We start from the raw sequence: 20567 nt of genomic DNA, 5'->3' as shown, positions 1-20567 counted from the left end.
GCAGGACAGTGCGTAATGAAGTTTGGCACCAGGCAGTGTGAAGTCAGCACTCAGCCAGGCTGGAGACGTTCAGCTTTCCCCAGCCTTCAATGGACTGAAGAGCTCTGAACACTCGACGCTTCAGACAGCAGAGAAACTTCTTCCTTTCTTCTAAATATGCCAAAGACCAAAAATTGCATTGCTTACACTGCAGCGAAAGGCAGGAAAAAGAACAAAATAAAGGAACAAGAGTGCATCTTCCAGCCCGGCCTGCAGAGCCGAGCAGGGCGCCGCGGGACAGCGCACACCTACGCACTAAACCAGTAACACTGTAGGCAAATTGCTCCCCCCGTATCAGCAAACAGCACTCGTGCACTGCACTCGCAGCGCGGGAACACACGGGCTTCCGCCGCGTGAAAAAAGGCAAAGGCTCCAGTTCAAACTGAACGAAAAGCACCACGACCTGCTCGGTCCAAGGTAAACACACGGGAGCGTTTAAAGGCAGCATCGGAAAGTAGTTGGCTCTCTTCTGTACCTCCCCCTTGATGCAAGGAGTTGACATTTCCCAGCCTGAGCAGCAGCACCAGCAGAACTGGCGTAGGACGGGCTAAGGTTACGCCTCCTTCCAGGCAATGATGGGGTTTTCCTGACAGTTTGGCTTTTTTCTTTATTTTTTTTTTCCCTCACATGATCCAAGCTAATTGCATCCCTGCAGAGTGACACCTCACAGCTGCCCGGGTTCAAGATTAACTCTTCTGGCCCAGGAACAAGGTTCTCCTGGTTAAAAGTTCAATGAATGCACCAAGACTGCCAGTGCCAAACACTTAAATACCACTGAAAAAAAAAATAAAAACAACAAAAAAGACATCCTACCCAAATAAAGACTGCATAAAGCTTACCAGGCCCATGTCTGCAGCACAGCAGAGCTGTGCAAAGAGCTGAACAAAGACAGCCCCCGCATCCAGGATCATCCAAATAATTCAATCAGTAATAAAAACTGCCCAGGGAGCAGAGAGAAATTGGAGAAAGCAACTCAGATGCCAGAGTACCCAAGACATAAACTTATGCTTGCATTACTATGCATCAGGAAGGAAGTGTGCGACTGGGTTCTTCCCAACACATTAAATCTCATACCCAAACTTGTTTTCTTTCCTCTGAGATGGTGTGATGAAAGTCTAGAGATGCACGTGCTCTGATAAGCTCTCTGCCAGAAATAACCAGAATCCAGAGGAAATAAACAAGAGACAGAAGAATTGAGGAAATAAAGGGACAGGATTTCATAACAAAATTATAAAACCATAACTTAAGAAAGCCCAAAGCTGAGAGTGTTCAAGCTATTGCTGTAAGAATGCCTGGAAACTCGAATGAAGGCTCTTCTTTTCCAGCGAGGATCCATCTGGAGAAACAGAATGGAAAGGAGCAGGAATTAATGATCAAGAGGAACAGACAGGCAGCACCCAGCACACTGAAGTCTCTGAGCCCTACACACATCATCCCAGACGAACACGATGTTTGGGACATGACAAGACTCCTCTTTCCCCGATAAAAGACATCTTTTAGCTTATAGGAAATGCTGTGGTCATTTTAAGAGCTTTAGAAGTCAGCATTTGAGTAAAATTTAGGAAGTGAGCACTGCAATTCTGAGGAATGGCCCTGGATGATTCTGAGGAATCTGGCTGTGCCAAAAGGAAAATCTTGATTTTTCTGCAGTTAACAGTTTGTTGAGCTCACACTTGCACCCGTTGCCCACTCTACCATTTTTAGGCCAATGTCTTCAGGGATGGTCATGACAGAAGTTTTGGGCTAACCCTCACTTTCACTCAGCAGTTCATGTAACAGGCACTTGAAGGAAGGAAAGAGGAAGGCCATGCTGGCCATGCTGACCCACTGGCACTGAGCAGTAAAATCCTGCTCTCTCAGGACGTGCATGTGCACAAACGGTGCTGAACTCATCAGAAAACCCTACACAAAAACACACAGCCAGAGCAGTGTGAAAAATGTTATGGACAAGGACATCTATTCCACAAAGGGAGAGGTTGTTCCAAGATCACCAGCAAGAAAATTGCAGTTAATTTTGAATGCTGGGGCTGAGCACCTCCCCTCCAGACAGGGCTGTGTATGCCCAAAGCTGAGTTTGCTCCCAAAACACTCAACTTCCTAAGTGCAATAACCCCTTGCTCAGCCTTGCCTCCAGTTTCAGCAGTGTGTGCTGTGTTTGTACTTGGTTTTGTTATTTGAGGTCAATCCCAAACTCCCACCTGTATTTTTATGCTTTATTATGCATCAGTTTGTGAAGGAAATACCCACCCATGGCTGTTACACAGACACGAGGTATTGTGCAGCCCTTGACACAGCTGGGCTGCATGTGTGAGCACCAGCTTTCCACTAACTGATCTAAAACATTCAAATGTTAGGAGGAAAGACTGGGCAAGGATGTTTTTCTATACAAGAATGGGTGGAGGTTATTAGAACTTACCAGGATTCAGTCATGATTTACTGATGGAAACTTCAGTTCTGTTATCTCTGAGTCAGGTGAGCTGCTGCCACTTCTATCGCTGTAGGTGTCCCTGCAGAATCAGAAAGGTGTTGGTTTATGGAGCATAAGCTGCTTTACGGACCTATCTTTGCATGAGGAATTAGAGGGCATGAGGTTCTGAATGAGCTACCAAGCACTTGAGAAATTCTTAGGAAAGTCAACATACGTTTTCAGCAAACATCAGGGAGTGTGGAATGAGTTCTTGAACAAAATCTCTGTAACCACCTTAAGGATTTTTGGAGGAAATAACTAGTAAGAGAATTTGGATCAGAAAGTTCTTATAGCTGTCTCTTTGGAAATGGGGCTCAGTTACAGTTAATTTTAAAGTTTGTGTATTTAATTTAATTTTATATGTATATATATGTAAAAGGTACTTTATGAAAAAAAAGCTAATCCAAATGAATTTCAATAAATAGGATAATAGGTGACTGGTTAACCATCCACAAGCCATTCTGTCATCTGAAGCTTCCCAGTAATCGCCGATAACCAATAAACACTTTTTTTTCGGATCAGAGAATAAGTCAGATTGGAGGGGACTTCACGACACCCACAAAGCAGGTTCAGCCACGAGATCTGACCTGGCTGCTCAGGGCTTATCCGGTCACGTTTTAAAACCCTCCAAGGCCAGAGACTGCACCACGCTCTGAGCAATGTGCTCCAAAGCTTCTCTGACCTCATGGTGAAATTTTCCTTGCATCCAGTCAGAACTTCTCGTATTTCAATTCACGACCTTTACGTTTCATCCTCCTGCCACGCACATCTCCAAAGAGCCTGTCCTCATCTTCTCCATCACCTGCTGTAGGGACCAGCCGGCTGCTGTGAGGTCCCTCCCCACCCTCCTGCTGAACAGGCCCAGCTCCTGCAGCCTCCCCTCACTGGGCAAGTGCTCCAGTCCCTGGACTTTCCTGCTTGCCTTCCCTGGACTCCCTTCAAGTTTCTTATGTCTTGCTGGTACTGAGGAGCCCTCAGATGGACACAGGATTCTATCAAATGCCAAATCACTTCCTATCAACAACAGTGGTGTTCCTGCGTTCCTGTCCATACAGCCCAGGATGCTGCTGGCCTTCTTTGATGCCAGGGCCTATTGCTGGCTCATGTTCACCTTGCTGAACAGCTTCCACGGGCCTTTTCAGCAGGGCTGGTCCCCAGCTGTAGCACAGACCCCAGCCTGTGTGACTGCAAGGGGCTCTTCCTACCCAGGTGCAGGACTTTGCACTGTCCCTTGTTGGGTTTCCTGAAGTTCCTCCTGTCAGCCCATTTCTCCAGTCTAGGTCCCTTTGAAGGGTGGTTCTGTCCCCAAGTGCATTGACCATTACCCCCATTTGTGTCATCTGCAAACCTTATGGGAGTGCAACAATGAGACCTACCCCAACATCTAATGAGGGTTACAGCAGCACAGGAATAACTACAAGCACAGGCTGACCTATAACTGCCATGAATATTTTAGATTGTAAGATAAACATGAAATATTTTGTTATCACAATGGCCAAAGACTCCCACAGCAGGATATACTAACCTAGGATGCTACAGCAGGGAGAAAATTAAACTCCTCTGCTGCAAGAAGCTATTCCAGACTCCATGTGCAAAAGCAGGAAGTTAAAATATCCCTCAACCCCTAGAGCATCAAAATGCAGCATCTCACTTGAACCAGGGCACACCCTTTAAAGCAACAAGTTTCTGAAAGATCAATCTGTGCCCAGGACTTGAACAAGGAACATGGAGAAAACACTGTGAGGTCTCCAGTCATCTAGAAAAGCAGGCCTGGCAGCAGTTTCTGCAAACAGTGCAGTTCCCAATAGGAATTGGAATCCCAATTCCCACTGGGAATTCTGCAAAGACTTGGTCTCTCTGAAGTCAAAGCCTATAGTGGTGCAGCGCAGCTCTATGGCAAACAGTTAAAATCAAAACACAAAACAGTAGGTTTCAATGAAAGAGTGGAGGAAGAGGTGCTCACGAGTGCAGCAGCACGCCCAGCTCTGTGCCAGGAGGATGGTCTCGTTGGCATTGCAGGAGAAGGCACTGCCCTGGGAATGGTCACAGCCTCATTTCAACCTACCTGGGCGAGAGCCTGCAGCCCTTCTGCAGATAATGTGTGAGCCTCCCCGCCGACGCCAGGAGGAGGCCGAAGTACGGCGGAGATGGCTTGATGGGTCTGGAAAGGAACTCGGGGTGATACTGCACGCCAACGAAGAAGGGATGCTCTGAGGGGAAACACAGAACACACACACTGCACATCACGTCGCTCCGTAAACCTGGCCTTGCTCACAAGACCCTTCTGATAACCACAGGGAACTGGTGTTTGGGAGGCCACGTTCAGTGCAGCTGAATATCCACTTCGTTCTGCAGTTAAAGGGGCTGAGCAAGTTTCAACCCTGCTGATAGTCAGGAATTGTCTTTCATATTCTGTCTCTTGTTGCTAAATGGACAGGCCCATGGGATGTTTTTTAGTCTCATTCACGATATCATTTTATGGATGCCATGGTTCTGGAAAAGAACCTGCACTGGTCCTTGCTCCAATGGAAATACCTCAGAATCCAACTGTGTAAGGACTCACCATCCAACTCAACCACTTCCATTCGCTCTCCCTCCTCGTCCTGGCCTACAAATTTCAAGCCCTGCTCTTCAAAACAGCTCTTCAATTCTGGATTGACCTAGAAGACCAGAAACAGGAAAACCCATCAATCTCTTGTGTGCTTGGATTCAACAAGAAAAGCACAAAACCCAGAATAGCATTTTTACCTCAAATCTGTGTCTATGCCTCTCTTCCAAGAAATCATGATCCCCATATAGCTTCCCTACAGCAAAAGAAAAGTTACTGTCTTAGAGCAAATACCAAGCACAGTTCATGTGTTACCAAGTTAACATGACCAGTGTCCAGAATCTGCCATTTCCAGGGGGATCAGATCGACCCATCTCCATCTCATTACCAGAACAAATCCACCACCACCTTCCACGCAAGGATGCCTCAACACTGGCTCATTCCCTAAGTAGCACTTCCCTATACCCCCCATCCAGGCACCTTATTCCCAGGAATCACTTCCAACAGAGGTAAGAAATGCCATACTCATGATCGAATTCTTGGTTTGGAAGAGGGTTCTTCTCTTGCCAAGCCTCATGGTCCCACCCATTTGCCCAGGATTATGTTCTGGCATGTCTATAACCTGGGAAAAGCAGTCAGAAAGGGAGGTGTAATGGAGAGAGCAATAACAGTCTCAGGCAGATTCTGAAACATTAACAGGAAAAAAAAAAGTGAAAATCCACAGAGAAAACAAGCAAATCAACCCCAAGAACACTGTCTGGACAAGGCAAACCAACAGGACTAGATTAGCAGCTGAGGCTTATTCTAATAAAAGCTAATGAACAGAACATCCAGAAGGCTTGCAGGCATTTGGGAGGCTTTAGCATAAGAAATGGTCTGAATCAAAGCCTACACAGAGGTTCTGCTGTACTAACAATGTATTATTTATTAAATTAAAGGTTATATAGAAAAAAAAAAGAAACAGCTTCAAAGAAGCAAAGCACCAAAATGAGAGACACGATAAATAACCTCATAAGCATGTTTTTTGGAAACCTTTTCCCTTTGAAGTAGCATTCTGATTTATAATTAACACCAGACAGTGTGATAGGATCCTGGCTGCAGCACATGCAGCCTGCAGTCTGAGAATTTTAAGTAAAAAATCTGGCCACATACACATTTTTCAAAGATTTTGTGTCTATGTTCATTTCTAAGTTTATAATTAAACACTGTTAGGCAGTGAAATTTGGATATCACCAAATCTTTCCTGTTTACTCTGTGAATTTTTCAGTTCTTAGAAAACCTCTGGCTTTATGAAAAAAGTGTACATAAAAAAAGAAAAAATGTGGTTTACTTAATGTAAGCACAAAAATCTTAAGACGCAGCAACAGCCTTGGGGTTATTTAAACAAAGACATTTTCTCTTTGTATCAATAAGGGATAAAGAAACTCAAAACCCACAAAACATGCTAATCCAAGCTAAACCAGCAGAGAGGCATATACTCACCACTGGATGTGTAGTTTTAGGGTCAAATTCTGTGGAGTTAGCATCTGCAATGTCATATTTATAGGTTAGAAGTGCAAAATCCCTCACAGTCCAACGCGTGTGGGGCAGCTCCCAGCTACTGCTGTGTCTCCTACCCACACACCTGGCAGTGGGTAGGACTCTCCACCAGCTGCTGGAGGTGACTTTCTGAGGCTGCCCAGAGTTTCCAGTATCAGGGAAATCAGTGCTGGTGACAGCAGCAAGATTCACCAAGGATGAGGGAAGGAGTGAGCATACAATAGCTTACAGTACTAAAATAGGGAAGGAGAAGGGAAGAGAAGGGCTCTGAGATATTTCCCCTTGCCTTCACTGCTAATGAGACTCAGAACTAGGTCAAGGGACTAAATACAGAAGACAGTAAACGGAGCTTTGACAACAGGAACTTAATTCAGGCAGCAGAGCCCAGAAAGCAGCTGAGCTCTCTGGAGCACGTGCAAATGCCTGGTCAGCTGAACTGCTTTTTGATCTTCCCTCCTGCTAGCTATAATGCCACCACACACAGGGCATTTTACATGTGAATTTTAGCAGTTAAAAGAAAATCTCCTTACTCATCAAAAATAAAAAGTTTATTTTCAACCAATTAAGAAATTACATAAACCCACAAAGGTTTCTGCATAATTACCTTGCCAACCGAGAACACTGCGTGCAAATTCCACAACTGCTAGCTGCATTCCCAAGCAAACGCCTGCAGAAGGAAAGGCAGAACAAGCATCGAGTCAGGACAAGGACCACAGTGCCTGCACTACAAAGCAGAAACACCTTCCCAGAGCAGTCCTGCCACAGAGGAAACGTGTGGCAATGGCTTTGACTGGGCCTTGCTCACTCTGTGCCAGGTGGTTATGACAAGTTACACCTCCATGCCACACTTGTACCCCCCCTCTGCTGTGTGTAACTGAAGATGATGGTTGTGTTACCCAATTAAGCTGAGCATAGAACATTGCTTTCTTCAGCCAATTACCTTCAAAACACTACAACTCAGATCCTAATGAAAGTCAGTGGAGCTCTTGCTGCCGTTAGACTATTATTCAAAATCCATTTTTTTTTTAATTGGTGAGGCCACACCTGGACTATGGTGTGCAGTTCTGGGCTCCCCAGTACAAGAACTTCTAAAGAGGGTCCAGCCACAAAGATGATTAAGGGCCTGGAGCATCTATCGTATGAGGAAAGCCTAAGCAAGCTGGGCCTGGTTAGTCTGGAGAAGAGAAGACTGAGAGGAGATTTGATCAACATGTTCAAGCACCTGAGGAGTTATTGTAGGGAGGATGGGGCCAGGCTCTTCTCTGTGGTGGCCAGTGGCAGGACAAGGGGTAATGGGTGTGAGTTGAAACACAGGAAGTTTAATCTCCTTGTGAGGAAGAATTTCCTTCCTGTGAGGGTGCCAGAGCCCTGAAACAGGCTGCCCAGAGGTCGTGGAGTCTCCCTCTCTTGAGATCTTCCAAACCCGCCTGGATGCCACCCTGTGCCCCTGCTCTGGGTGTCCCTGCTGAAGCAGGAGTTGGACTGGATGATCCCTAGAGGTCCCTTCCAACCTCAACCATTCTCTGATTCTCTGATTTTTATTGGATGAAAAATTTCTCTCACCTAAAAAGGGTTTTTTCTGTTTTCGTGCCCAGGAAATAGCTTGAATTTTGCCTTCAGTTCCTCGAACGCCAAATCCCCCAGGAACCAGAACTCCACTGTGGAAGGAGGAAAAGGGTGCATTCAAATGGGGCCCACCAGCATCTCACCCTCCAACCCTGTATCACATCCCCTCTAAAAAACCTTGAATTTACAGGCCTAGGTGATTCACTGTTGAAGAAAGTCTTAAAGTGCCCTAAGTGCCAAGACCCATCTGCAGGACAGTTTCTATATGATCTCATGCAAGCTGCCACAAAAAAAAAGCACGCAAACAAAAACCCCCAGATTTTTCAAGGAAACATTTTCCAAGTACACATTTAACTTTCCCAATAAAGCAGGCTGTAACCGAATGGTTTGTGTTGCATGACCCACATCCTCTGCACCAAATAGCTGTTTGAAAACTCACCCAGACTGGTGAGACTTTCTAAAAACCTGATGTTGCACTGAGATTCCTTTTCCTCCTTTTGCTTTATCAGGATTTGCCAGGACCTAGCCTTTTCCCTTATTTCCTCTAGCTTTCTGTCTCCTCGTACTCATAACCAGCTCCCCTGCTGTTGCCTTTGACAACCTCCCTCACTTATTTGATACCTCCTAAATTTTACAACTTCTTCTAAATTTAGCATGAGTTCTCTAGGGCAGCGACAGAACGTGTTGGCCCAGTGCCTAATAAAACAGTGTCTGGCAAATCTCATCATTCCAAAACCGTCAAGAGTAGTAAGTTTATCAGACATTGTTGGAGGAAATGGCCAGATTATGAGAGTCTTACTCAGCACCACACAGCTTCTGCCACGCTTCATGGTAGCGGACAGGTTCTTCCTGCAGAGTAGCTGGCTCCAAGTCAGCAGAATCAATATACTGGGGAGGGAAAAAAAAAAAAAATCAATAAATGATGATGAGACATGGCCACAAGTGTGCAAACACTAACTTCTGCATGATTCTTACTACATGAAGGTATAATTCCTGCTGGAAAGTTCTGGACTGTGTCCTATACATCATGCATGAAGTCCTCAGGACCCCGCTTCATTAAGCACAAAGCCATCATGGGGCACAATGAACATGACAGGAACATACAGCAGTGCAGACAGAAATAATCACACAAGTAGAAATAACAGAAACCCAATCTCATCAAATATACATTGACGAATCTTCAAGAGGGACTGAAGAGCAAATAGGACATTGTGAAGCATAGTGTGTTTCAATTAAAGAATGCTATGATCAATGTTACACATAAAGAAAACTGCAGATTTTTAAGTTCTCCAGTATCTTTGGACTTCTGGATGTTTCGCCCATCTGCAAACCTTTTAAACAACTGTTTTTCTCTTTTTTTTTTAGACTTGTAATCTTGCTAAACAGTTTTTAACCTGACATAAAATCTTCATACACAGGACATGAAGAATCTATTCCCCTTCTAAACCAGATACATACAGTTTTGTCAGGAACTATCCATAGAAACATCCACATACTTTTGACCCAAGTCTAATAAAATCAACAAAAGAGAAAGAAGAAAAAAATAGGGCAGGTTCAAAAGGTAGCTTAGACTTAAAGCACTGCTGTTATAAATCAAACACCTGTTTCCATGATTCACTGGCATCACAAATTTACTTGGCATTTGTAAAAGTGCACTTACATGAAAGTAAAGTTTCAGACAACAGATATGTATTTCATCTCTTCAGAACATCTAGCCGTGATCAAGACCCTTAAAAGCATCTGTGCTGCCAGCCAACATTAAGACCTTAATCAAGCATGAGGTAGAAGCATCATAAAATCTGACAGTACCACAGAATTAACAGCAACGACCCTTGAAAAGGATCGCTTCCAGCAACTAACACAAATTAAAGCATCAGTGTCCTCTTCTAATATATCCACTGCTGTATCACAGTGCAACATGCAGCTCCGAGCACTGAAGAGCTCTGAGCAGCTCTACAGACACCCTGTATACCTTACCAGGTGAAAGCTGGTGTGCTTTTGCCTGACAAAAGATGTTTTCATACCGTAAACCAAGGGCAATTTTAAAGTTCAGTGGCTGAATCAACTTTGTCTTACTGCCTATGGATATGTGATCAGCCTGTTTAAGGTGGATGGCACTATGGACAGCACTGTAGGAGGAAAAGAAAAACATATATGTGTATACATACAAAAATACATACATACCTTGATATCAAGTTTGTGGTTGATAGCCAGTGCAGAATGTTCTAAGGCTTTAATGACAGAGGCGTAGGAATCTGAAAACTTGGTGTATTTGCCAACAAGTGCAATGGAACATGTTTCAAGGAGACGGTCATACCTAAACAACAACAAAACTTGGGTTGTTTCATCATTAACAGGAAATGCTGGTAAGAGATGGCTTAAAATCTATTCAGATTTTCAAGCAGCATAAGCATCTGGCCTCTTGAAAGCCTGTCCAGCTACAGGCACAAACACTTTGGAAGAGCTGACTTATTATAACAATTATGACTTAAAACACATGAACAGGCATGGAAGAAATAAAAATCAAAGATAAAGAAAAAAGAAGTTGCAGAAAGTTACATTTATCTTCTCTCTTACAATACACTGAAAAACAATTTTGAATAGATCCAGAAAGTCTTTTCAATAAGTTGTATTAGATTCAAAGTCAGCAGTAAGCTATTGAGAGAGAGGATCAAAGCACAACTCTGCACATGTTTATATGGAACAGCCTCTTCCCGCACTGCTGACTGAGTTCCCTTCAGCAGCTAGAAATACAGAAAGCTCTTCAGGATGCCTGCAGCTGCACTCCCTGCACATGTGGATCCTCAGCACTGGCAGTAGAGGATTTGTGCAGCATTCTTGTTTAGAGCTGTTTGTTTCAGAGTTGCTGGGTCTGTACAAAGAAGCCATTTACTGAGGGCATTTACGAGATTTTCTACAGTTGTGGCCTGTGTTGTCACTACTGCATATAAATAAAAGGGTAGCACCTTGGTCTAGAGAACGGATTTCTTATAAGAAAGAAAATATTTAAGGCTTCCAACAGGGCAGGGATATTGATTAAAAAGACTCAACTCACTATTTCTCCAGAAACAAGCAGTCTTTTCCCCAAAAGAAGAGAGCACTGTATCCTAAGAGTCTCAGACAGAACAATTACAAAACAGTTGCTCAGCATGCCTGAAAACATACTCAAAAAGCATATTTTTATCGACACTCTTAACGACACGTAGGTAGGGCTAAAAATGGACTTCAACAAGTCATTGTAACACAGGCCTTTCCACATAAAAAGAGGGGACAGGGCTATCTACCCTCAGGTTATTTCAAACTCGTACTGACACAGACAGTACATGACCAATAAATAACAAGGAACACAACAAAACATCTAATAGGATTGGATTTTTATGGTGATAACTGTTTTTTCCCAAAAGTGAACCATCCAGGAAGCAAATTAATTAAAAAAAATGCGGGAGGGAGAGGTTTAAGAGTACTGGAAGAACATGATGCCAACATTGATCTCCCAATAATCAATGACTTAGACTCTCAATAATCAATTAGAGAAACTAATCTGCAGTTTTAACCCAAATGTTGAGCTCACCTGTCAGCCATTTCCTTCCACTTCATGAGCATCCTCCTGGGCTGCCTCTCAATGGGAAGGTAGAGCCTGTGTCTGAAGTAATCAACAACTCCCTGCTCCTCTAACAACAGAGGAACCCGGTATATAGAAGAGACATCATGAACACAGATGACCTGTTTGAAAAATATGAACGTTGTTAAAACAGATCTAAGTGCCTATAAAGTTATTTTTAGACAGATATTCAGAGACCTTTCATCTCTGGAGGACAACCATATGACCACTTTCCACGCTTCCTCTACGAAATAACATCTGTTTCATTGTGTGAATAGCTTATCACTAGTTTCCGTATACTTGAAAAGGTCTCCCATTACTTCTTCCCAAGCTCTTTGATTTCCCAGAGGACAGGACTGCTCACTGGAGCCTTGGGAAGGGCTGTGACAGGCTGATACAGCAATAAAAATCAGCTACTGTGCAAGCGCGGAGCCAAGTTGAGCAAACACAGAAACTTCTCTCATGATGTGTTTTTCTTGTAATTCTAATGGCAATCACAATTAAACTGGCAATAAGTCTAGTCACTCCAGCTCTTTGTCCCTCTGCCTGAAGAAAAATCATCAGTTTTGGGGAACAAAGGCCTTCATACTTTTGGAATGACACCTCCAGTATAAACAGGGTCATTTAGCCACCAATTTTGCTCCATCTTGGCCTGGGCTCTCAGTGTGATTACAGCCTGGTGAAATGCATGACCTTAACTCAGCAATTACTTTCCCAGCTTGTCATTTATCAAACTTAGACCAAAATTATATGTTGAAACCTAAGTCATTTTTAGGCGAATGCAGAATATTTACATCAGCAGCTCTAGTTCTCTGAGATAGACTTCAGCAGAAAAGGAAATATGGCTGGACAACTGCCACGTGTTCATCAAGAACTCAACCGTACTTGAAGGATCAGAAACATCCTGGCACAACTACTTTTAAATCATCACTTCTCCTAACTCAAATGAAAGCAGAGTTCAACACTCCACTGCTAAAACACCCAAAATGCAATTTTCCTACATTGTAATCAATGGCATTTAATTCTTAATTCAAACAGAACCACAATTAGAGAAATAACTATGTAAAATTGTACTAAATTCCTGGAAAGTGACTGACTAGAGCCAATATACTTACAACTGCTGGTCAGCAGAAGGTAGTATAGGTGGATATTGGGCTGATGGCATATCAATATAATAGCTAACTAATTCTGAGTGTAAAACATGAAACTATGAGGCTAAATTTGAACTTACTTTATAGGAAATTAATAAAAATGACTAACTAGATCATACAATTGTGAAGTGATATTTCATATTTCACAGAAAGACATAATCTTACAAGCTATAGCTTGATTTCAACGGCCTCCCTTGGTTTATACTACACAGGTTACTTTTTGTATAAAACACTAACATGGAATTTTACATAACATTCAAGGGAAATAAGACTCCTCTCAAACAGCATTTAAACTTTCCTGTGCAATTTCTTCTTGGACAATCTTGGGCAGAAGAATAATATTGTGAGAGAAGCCATGTACAAAATACATTCACACATCCTTCTAATCCAATTCTGAGCAAATACTCTTTGGACTCTAAATACTGAAAAAATCTCATTCTTCTTTGTTCACGGAAGGTATTTGGAAAGGTAAACAAAGTCTAAATCAACTACTGAGAAAACACCTCGGTTTCCATAAATTGCTCTAAGCCTCCTAGAGCATGTCTACCTATTCAGGGAATCTGCACGCTGGCGTAAAAGGAGTCTTTCTTTATCGTTTACGGATTTAAGGAATGCAGTAAGACAAACAGGCAAATGAATTATGCAGTTACCAAAAGGCAGAGTTAGAATGCAACAACATTACACTTCAGATAAAGCTCCACTCTCAAGCATTTGACAAACAGCTAGAATGTTTATTGTAAGGAGGTACAGGGTAGACAGCAATCGTTACCTGTTCTGGTTCAACATGACAGAACATGGAAATCTTTTCTTTTACTGAGGTATCCAAAGGAGTGGAGCACCTGCAAACAATCTAAGAGAACAGCAACATCAAGGCTAAGAAGTGAAACAGAAGTATTTAGACATTCATATAACAAACCTCTAAAACAAGCTGCCTTTATTCAAAATCTCCATGACTGGGGAGGGGGATGATGACGGCTGGTTAATTTTATTTGTTTATTTTTGTGTATTATTTGTTTACTTATTTGTTTATTACCAAAATGAAAGAACCCTCAAGCACAGCACTGTTCAGACTAGAAGGTTGTTGCAACATGCCAGCTCTGTATTTTCAAATTCAAAAGCAGGTAGTAAATCTTACCAAATCTGGTGAGAGACCAAGACCCCTGAGTTCACGAACACTGTTCTGGGTGGGTTTAGTCTTCTGCTCTCCTGTAGAGCTGGGCTGGTCAGAAAAAAAAATAATTTTTAATACTAATTTCTGATGACATGTAGCAAAGATTTACCAGGTTGCTCTCTACCCTATTCATCATATAAAGCTTTGACTCACTCTCTAAGATATTTCACATGAGCTTTGAATACCCCTGCATAAATCACTTTAATCTCAAGGACTGAAAGCAACAAGCAGAAACCAGCGCTTCAAGTCTGCACAGTAAACACAAGCATATTATACTCAAGGTAGAAGAGATCAGATATCCTAAGGTTTCTACCCACTGCTCCCTACAAATACCTAATGTTTAAAACTGCTAATTTTCTCTTCCTAAATCATATGACCTGGAGAGAATGAGAAGGAAGAGCAAAAAGATTCATTAGTAGCTCCATTGAGTTGCTGTGTCTACTCATGCTCTCTAGTACTACTAACATAACCAGGGAAGAAATTACTGTCAGCAGGAGCAGGAGATTTTTAGGGGGGAGGTTTGGGGGGCAAGGGAAATTATCTTCAAAATAATAGGGCAGTTAATAGAGAATTCCACAACCAAATGAGGTTATATGACATAGCTACATAGCATAAAACACTTTCATGTGTTTCTTGTATTGATCAGAGCTCATCCCAAATAACTGGCACATAAGGCTATTATATAATTGTTTTTGATGTCTATTTAATTTGACTGCTATCACATCACAGCTTCACAATACTGATTGTTAGTTAAATTTACGAACCAAGGACAACTGCTATGGCTTACATACTGGTCAGATTTGAGAGTTTATGAAACTGCTGTTGAAGATCAAAACAAGAAGAAAAATACTGTATATAAAAAAATGTTAGATAACCGCATTCTGTTTTGAAATTACAAAACTAATCCAAATTATTTCATCAATTACAGACAACGTAAATCTTGAAGAAAGAACAGACTCTAACAGAGGTAGTAAAGATCTCCACGAAGAGCTTGGAACGTGATCTATTAGCAAGTACAAATGTCTGTAAAATCTGGCTATTATTACTGAATTTTACATTTAGCTTTCTGGAGTGCAATTCTATACAAATGAAGGGAAAAGTTTCATCACTAGAAAGCAAATTTAACTCCAAAAGCCAAGAGAAAATTATATAAACTACAGTTAAAGATGCAAAACTGAATTTGCTGTACTCCCAACAGTCTTACAGCAATACGCTTTGAAAGTTTCTGTTTACTTCTTGCAAACCTTTTTTTGGAAATGTAACTATTTTATACATATTATATATATATATATATTCTAGAATTCTTTATCTCTATTTCTTACAGAAGTTTCTACATACAGAAATACAAATACAACTGTGTCTTTAGAGATAGTGTTTCTGATATGAAAACATTTTAGGTCCTCACCTGGGGAACTAGACTGACATGAATATTACAAAAATTCTCTCTTTTGGCTTTGAACTGAAACTGGCGGAAGGCTTCAATGAAAGGCATGCTCTCAATATCACCTACTGTTCCACCAAGCTAAAAAAAGCAAAGAAATTTAAAGTTAAACTTAATACCAAAACTTCCTATATTAAACTGGTAGCTAAGACATGCAAAAAACATAAAAGGATCCTAAAACACATCTCCAGCACATGCCCCTGTTTCCTTATAGGAGCAACAGTGCCGGTATGAGACGCATCACGATTTGCCAGTTGTAGGCAGAATTTCCACAGTGTCCAATCTACCCCAACTACTGTTTTATCTTTATGACTTTTCTCAAACCAAAAGGCCATGAGAAAAATAGCTTCTCAAACAGGCAGCATTTCTCCAGGGATAGATAGAAACAGCTACTTACTTTGCCTCTCTTCTCTTTTCAAAGACCTAGGTACTGAAATGCTTGTGAACCACTATTTCAAATCCCCCAAATTATCCTTTATGAACATTAGGTGGCACTGAGAGCCAGAGTTTCTGCTGGTTTAAGTAACTAGAAAACCTTTGCTTGTATTTTGGACACAGGCAGGAACAGAGACGCAGACATTCACTGGAGCAGTGTCAAGCTCATGTATGTTTTAAAAAGTAGTTCAGGATGCAGAGTTACAAATCCCGGAACAGGAATGGAGGGAGTCCCATGTCACGGTGACACGAGCGCTCTGACAGCCGCCCTCTCTGCCACGTTACCCAGGCAGAGGCACCAGCTCCGAGCCTGAGCCCTCCTGGATTTCCTCTGGCAGCAGGACAACCCGTTCAGAGCACAGGGAAGAGAACAGGATTTGTCACCTCTAACCTGTGTGGTCGTTTTCAGAAGTCCCTGTCTGAGCTAGTCACTCCAAGGCTCTCTTTACTGCCAAGGAGGGAGGAAAAAATGCTGATTTACCTGACCCACTGCTTTTCACCAAGAAAGAAGAGGGCAGAGGATGATTAACTCAGACTTAAATGTATAAAGCCAGAGAAAAAGAAAGGCATTCTCCAGGCTTAACTCAGATTATACTGATTACACATTACTCAGAAAATAAAGAACTTGAAAAACACAAATATCCAATACCCCAGTCTTTCCCTCTGTGGTTTCATTTACAAAGCATTTATATCACTACAGCAAATATGCCAGCTTAGCAAGGGGGATTTCTAACTAGCTCAACAACATGCAAAACCGAACATCACTGAAAAATACTTTTTATTAAGCAACCTGCTGACATTTCAGTTTACTTCATGCAGAAGCAAAATTATATGTTTAAGGGCTACAGACCTCAATTACGCACACTTGGGGTTCAATGCCATCTTCATCCACAGGAATTCGTGCCTGCCTCATCACCCATTCTTGTATAGCATCTGTGATGTGGGGAACAACTGGAAAAGAACCAACAGCAAAGGTTTTAAAGCCACAACCTATGCACCTTTCTCTCTTTAAATTATAAAGCAAATGCCTGAAAATAACAAGCAGTACTTCCCAAATCACTTCAGTACAGATTTGGCCTTTAAAGAAGAATGCATTTTTAAAGTGGTTATTCTTGGCTATGATTTACAAGAGATGGGCCTTGGCAGGAAATGTAATCCTACTTCCATTTAAACACATGTGAGCAATGTTTCCTTTAAGCTGGAAGATTCCAGTACAAGCAGTTCCATGCACTAAGCAGAGAGAATTATTCTATTTTAAAACTGTCTATAAAAATCTTTATCCAAAGTAACCAAAGAGAATGTTTAAAAATGGAAGAGAGTGACCTAATCCTCAAGGATCCTTTACGTTTTCTAATGAAATGACAACATTCTCTAAACGAGTTATAAAAAGCAATAACCACCTTAACCAGCTAGCAAATCATCCATAGGTGTATTAATGAGAAGTCTGTTCACATTTATTATTTGCTGGATTGGAAAACTGGATCCAAGAGCAGCACACAGGTCAAGATACACAGTGTGCCACTAAGCACTGGCAGGTTTCAAGGGTCTTACAGGTAACTTGATTCATTAGGGCACACACCACTATCACCGCCCTGGTGTGCCTCCCTCTTCCTCTTTTAAAGAATAACAACCACCTCCATAAGCACAGTGTAATCAGACAAAATACCTGAAGTTAAGATGAAATACGAAAGCACCCAAGTGAGATAAAAATATGTAATGTATTTCTGAGCATCGGAAATGAAGCTTCACATCACCTTGGACAGTTTTGCCAAGATAGTCTCCCTTCCTCTCCTTGTTAATGACATACTGATAAATTTTCCCAGTAGTCAGGTTGTTGTCTTTGGTGAGTCGGATATCAAGAAAGCGCTCATAGTTGCCAAGGTCCAGGTCCACTTCCCCTCCATCATCTAGCACGAACACCTCCCCTGCAGCACACAGAAAAAGGCAAACACACATCAAGAAAAACTTCTTTCCTGTGAGAGTGCCAGAGCCCTGGCACAGGCTGCGCAGAGAGGCTGTGGAGGCTCCTGCTCTGGAGATCTTCAAACCCACCCTGTGTCCCTGCTCTGGGTGTCCCTGCTGGAGCAAGGGTTGGACTGGATGATCCCTAGAGGTCCCTTCCAACATTAAGGGTTCTATGATTCTATGATCAAGGAGACCAGCACATTGGGCAAGAGCTGGAAGAATTATGTGTAATGAAAGAGCTGCTTTATTGCTGCGGCAAGTGTAGGAGTGGCTGCTAAAAGCGTTGCCTAAAGAAAAGGAGCGATATATTGAGAGCTAAACCCCTGGACACAGGCAGCAGTCTCACAGATTGCAATGATTTAAGACGATGCTCAAGGTCCCTGAGAGCACATCTCCGCTCTCTGGCTCCTGGGATCATCCCCGTCATGGTGACAGCTCGGCTTAGCCGTACGGTCACGTCCTCAGGACCAGGCACCAACACTTCTGCCATGAAAAGGAGCTTGATCCTTGCCAGGCAGGCACAGTCCGACGGGAAGAGCCTGGAGAGCAGCTCAGGACCCCGTCCTGGCCCTGCTGCCCCCACTCACCGTGCTCGTAGGGAGAGAAGGTGCCGGCATCGATGTTGATGTAGGGGTCGATCTTGATGGAGGTGACGTGCAGCCCGCATGACTTGAGGATGGTGCCGATGCTGCTGGCAATGATGCCCTTGCCGATGCCCGAGATCACGCCGCCCGTCACCAGGATGTACTTCATCTGCCTGGCTGCCTGCGGCCGCCACACGTTCACGGCTCAGCCTGGTCCAGCACCGCGGCTGGATCCGCCGGGGAGCCCCCGGCCCTTCCTGCCCGGCAGCGAGGGACCCCCTGGGCTCCCGCAGCGAGGGGCGACTGCCCCCAGCCGCCACCCCCGGTGCAGACCCCTCTCCGCCGCCACTCCCGTCTCACAGAGGGGCCATTTCCCCCCCCAACCACCATTCCCGCCTGTCACGGGGGCAGCTCCCGTCCCACTCCCCGCCATTCCCGCCTCACAGAGGGGCCGCTTCCCCCACCCCCCAAACCGCCATTCCCGCCTTTCGGGGGGCTGCCTCTCCCCAACCGCCATTCCCGCCTTTCCCGGGAGCTCCTTCCCTCTCTTCCCCCGCTTCCCACGGCCCCGCCCCCCGCCGAGCTGTCACTGTCGCTACCGGCGCCCTCCCCGCCTCGCGGGGGCCCGCGTGGTGCCGCCCGCCGCCCCCCTCCCCCGCGTCCGCCCACATGGTCCCGTCCGCGCGCGCCCTCCGCGCTCCCCCCATCCCGCCCGTGCGCGCTCCCGCGCTCCCCCGCGCTCACCTGTGCGCGCCGCGCGCGGGGCTGCGTGGCCGGGGGCGCGCGGCGGGGCGCGGCGGGGCGGCCGTGCGCGCGCGCGCGGAGGGCAGCGGCGAGCCGGCTCGGCGGGGCTGCGCATGGGGCCGGCGCGCCGCGGAGCGCAGGCGCCGAGCGCGGGCCGCGCGTGCGCACTGCGCCGCGCGCCGCGGGGCCGCCCCGCCGCCCCCGCGCCTCTGACGGCGCCGCCGCTGCTCGTGAGGCGCCGCCGCGAAGTCTCTTGCTGCTGCCTTGCCGCGAGGTGCCTCGCTCGGGCAGCCCTAGCGGGGAGGAACCGGCTGCCCCTGATGTCCCGCCGGGGCTCTGGGATATTGTGGGGTAGCTGCGTTTTTTTTTTTTTTTTTTCTTTTTTTTCGCCTGCCCGGTGTTTCGCTTGGAGCTTGAAGTGACCGTTGGGGCTGATGTGAGAAGAAAGTGGAGAAACGAGTGAGATTTGGTGCTTTTGAGAGGGAGGAATCTGTCTCCCTTGACACTGGATGCAACAACTGCTCTGTGTTTGCTGGAGACAGAGCTGAAAGGCGCTCACGAGGCTCCAAATACTGGACAAAGAGACCTTTACTTGCCTTTTTCCTTCTACTTTTTTTTTTTCTCCCTTCTTACTGGCCAGAGGGATCCAGGCAGCTGATTCCTGTCAGAAGAACATTTGCAAGGAAAAGCAGAGAGGGATCCTGGCCCCGTTGGGGCACACGATGGTTTTCCCTCGGTCACCGGTTGGGTTTGGGCCGGTGCCCGGCTGAGGTGCGAGGCTCAAACCGGGACGTTTCTCCTGCCCGTAGCTCAGAGCGGCCCTTGCTGCTGCCGGATACTCATCCGGGTGCTCCATGTGCCTTTTCCCCCTGCTTGCATGGGGTTACCTGGTTTTAAACTATGCTAATTTTTCTCGACAGATGTTTAGTTATGGATTAATAAATGAATTATTCTCTACATTCTTTGAGCATCAGGCTTGTCTGTGGCAAATGCAGTTGCTGACGTGGAAATACAATTTTAAATCACTGGATCACGTTTCATTTTCTCCTGCTTTTCCACTGTTGTGCATCTTTATTGCTGTTAGGTCGCTGCAGTTGAATGTGGCTTTTCCTCTTGGTGTGCTCATGTAATACAGCACTGTGCAGCATCAGCTTTATTCTCACGATTTATTTTCATTTCCTGTGTTTTTTTTTTCTCTTTTCCGTCATAGTTCATGCTCGTTAATCTACATTAAATGTATTACTCCTATACTATTAAAACCTTGTCTCTTCCGTGAGAGGAGCTGTCTGATTGCACAAAAGATGTATTTTGATGAT

The 20567-nt window shown here is 44.4% G+C and overlaps 1 protein-coding gene across 1 annotated transcript; it reads right to left on the bottom strand.

The window, feature by feature from the left end:
• Window positions 1-993: 993 nt before the first annotated feature.
• On the bottom strand, window positions 994-18693 carry CTPS1 (CTP synthase 1). The gene is made up of 18 exons (XM_010224793.2): window positions 18511-18693; window positions 17713-17883; window positions 16809-16909; window positions 15488-15604; window positions 14047-14130; window positions 13681-13761; window positions 11731-11882; window positions 10344-10476; window positions 8959-9047; window positions 8157-8251; window positions 7198-7260; window positions 6537-6580; window positions 5580-5676; window positions 5255-5310; window positions 5070-5166; window positions 4572-4716; window positions 2456-2546; window positions 994-1375 (listed from the first exon to the last, which is right to left on the bottom strand). Exons 1-17 carry the CDS (start codon window positions 18674-18676, stop codon window positions 2462-2464), a joined length of 1776 nt encoding a protein of 591 aa, XP_010223095.1. The 5' UTR covers window positions 18677-18693; the 3' UTR covers window positions 994-1375; window positions 2456-2461.
• Between the last annotated feature and the right edge of the window lie 1874 nt (window positions 18694-20567).

Source organism: Tinamus guttatus, unplaced genomic scaffold (genome assembly GCF_059628265.1).
Source record: "Tinamus guttatus ecotype Peru unplaced genomic scaffold, ASM5962826v1 Tinamus_guttatus_pri_ptg000678l, whole genome shotgun sequence".
In the NCBI taxonomy this organism is placed as follows: domain Eukaryota; kingdom Metazoa; phylum Chordata; class Aves; order Tinamiformes; family Tinamidae; genus Tinamus; species Tinamus guttatus.
The sequence above is the reverse complement of the archived record's forward strand: the minus strand, read 5'-3'. Positions and strand labels throughout refer to the sequence as shown.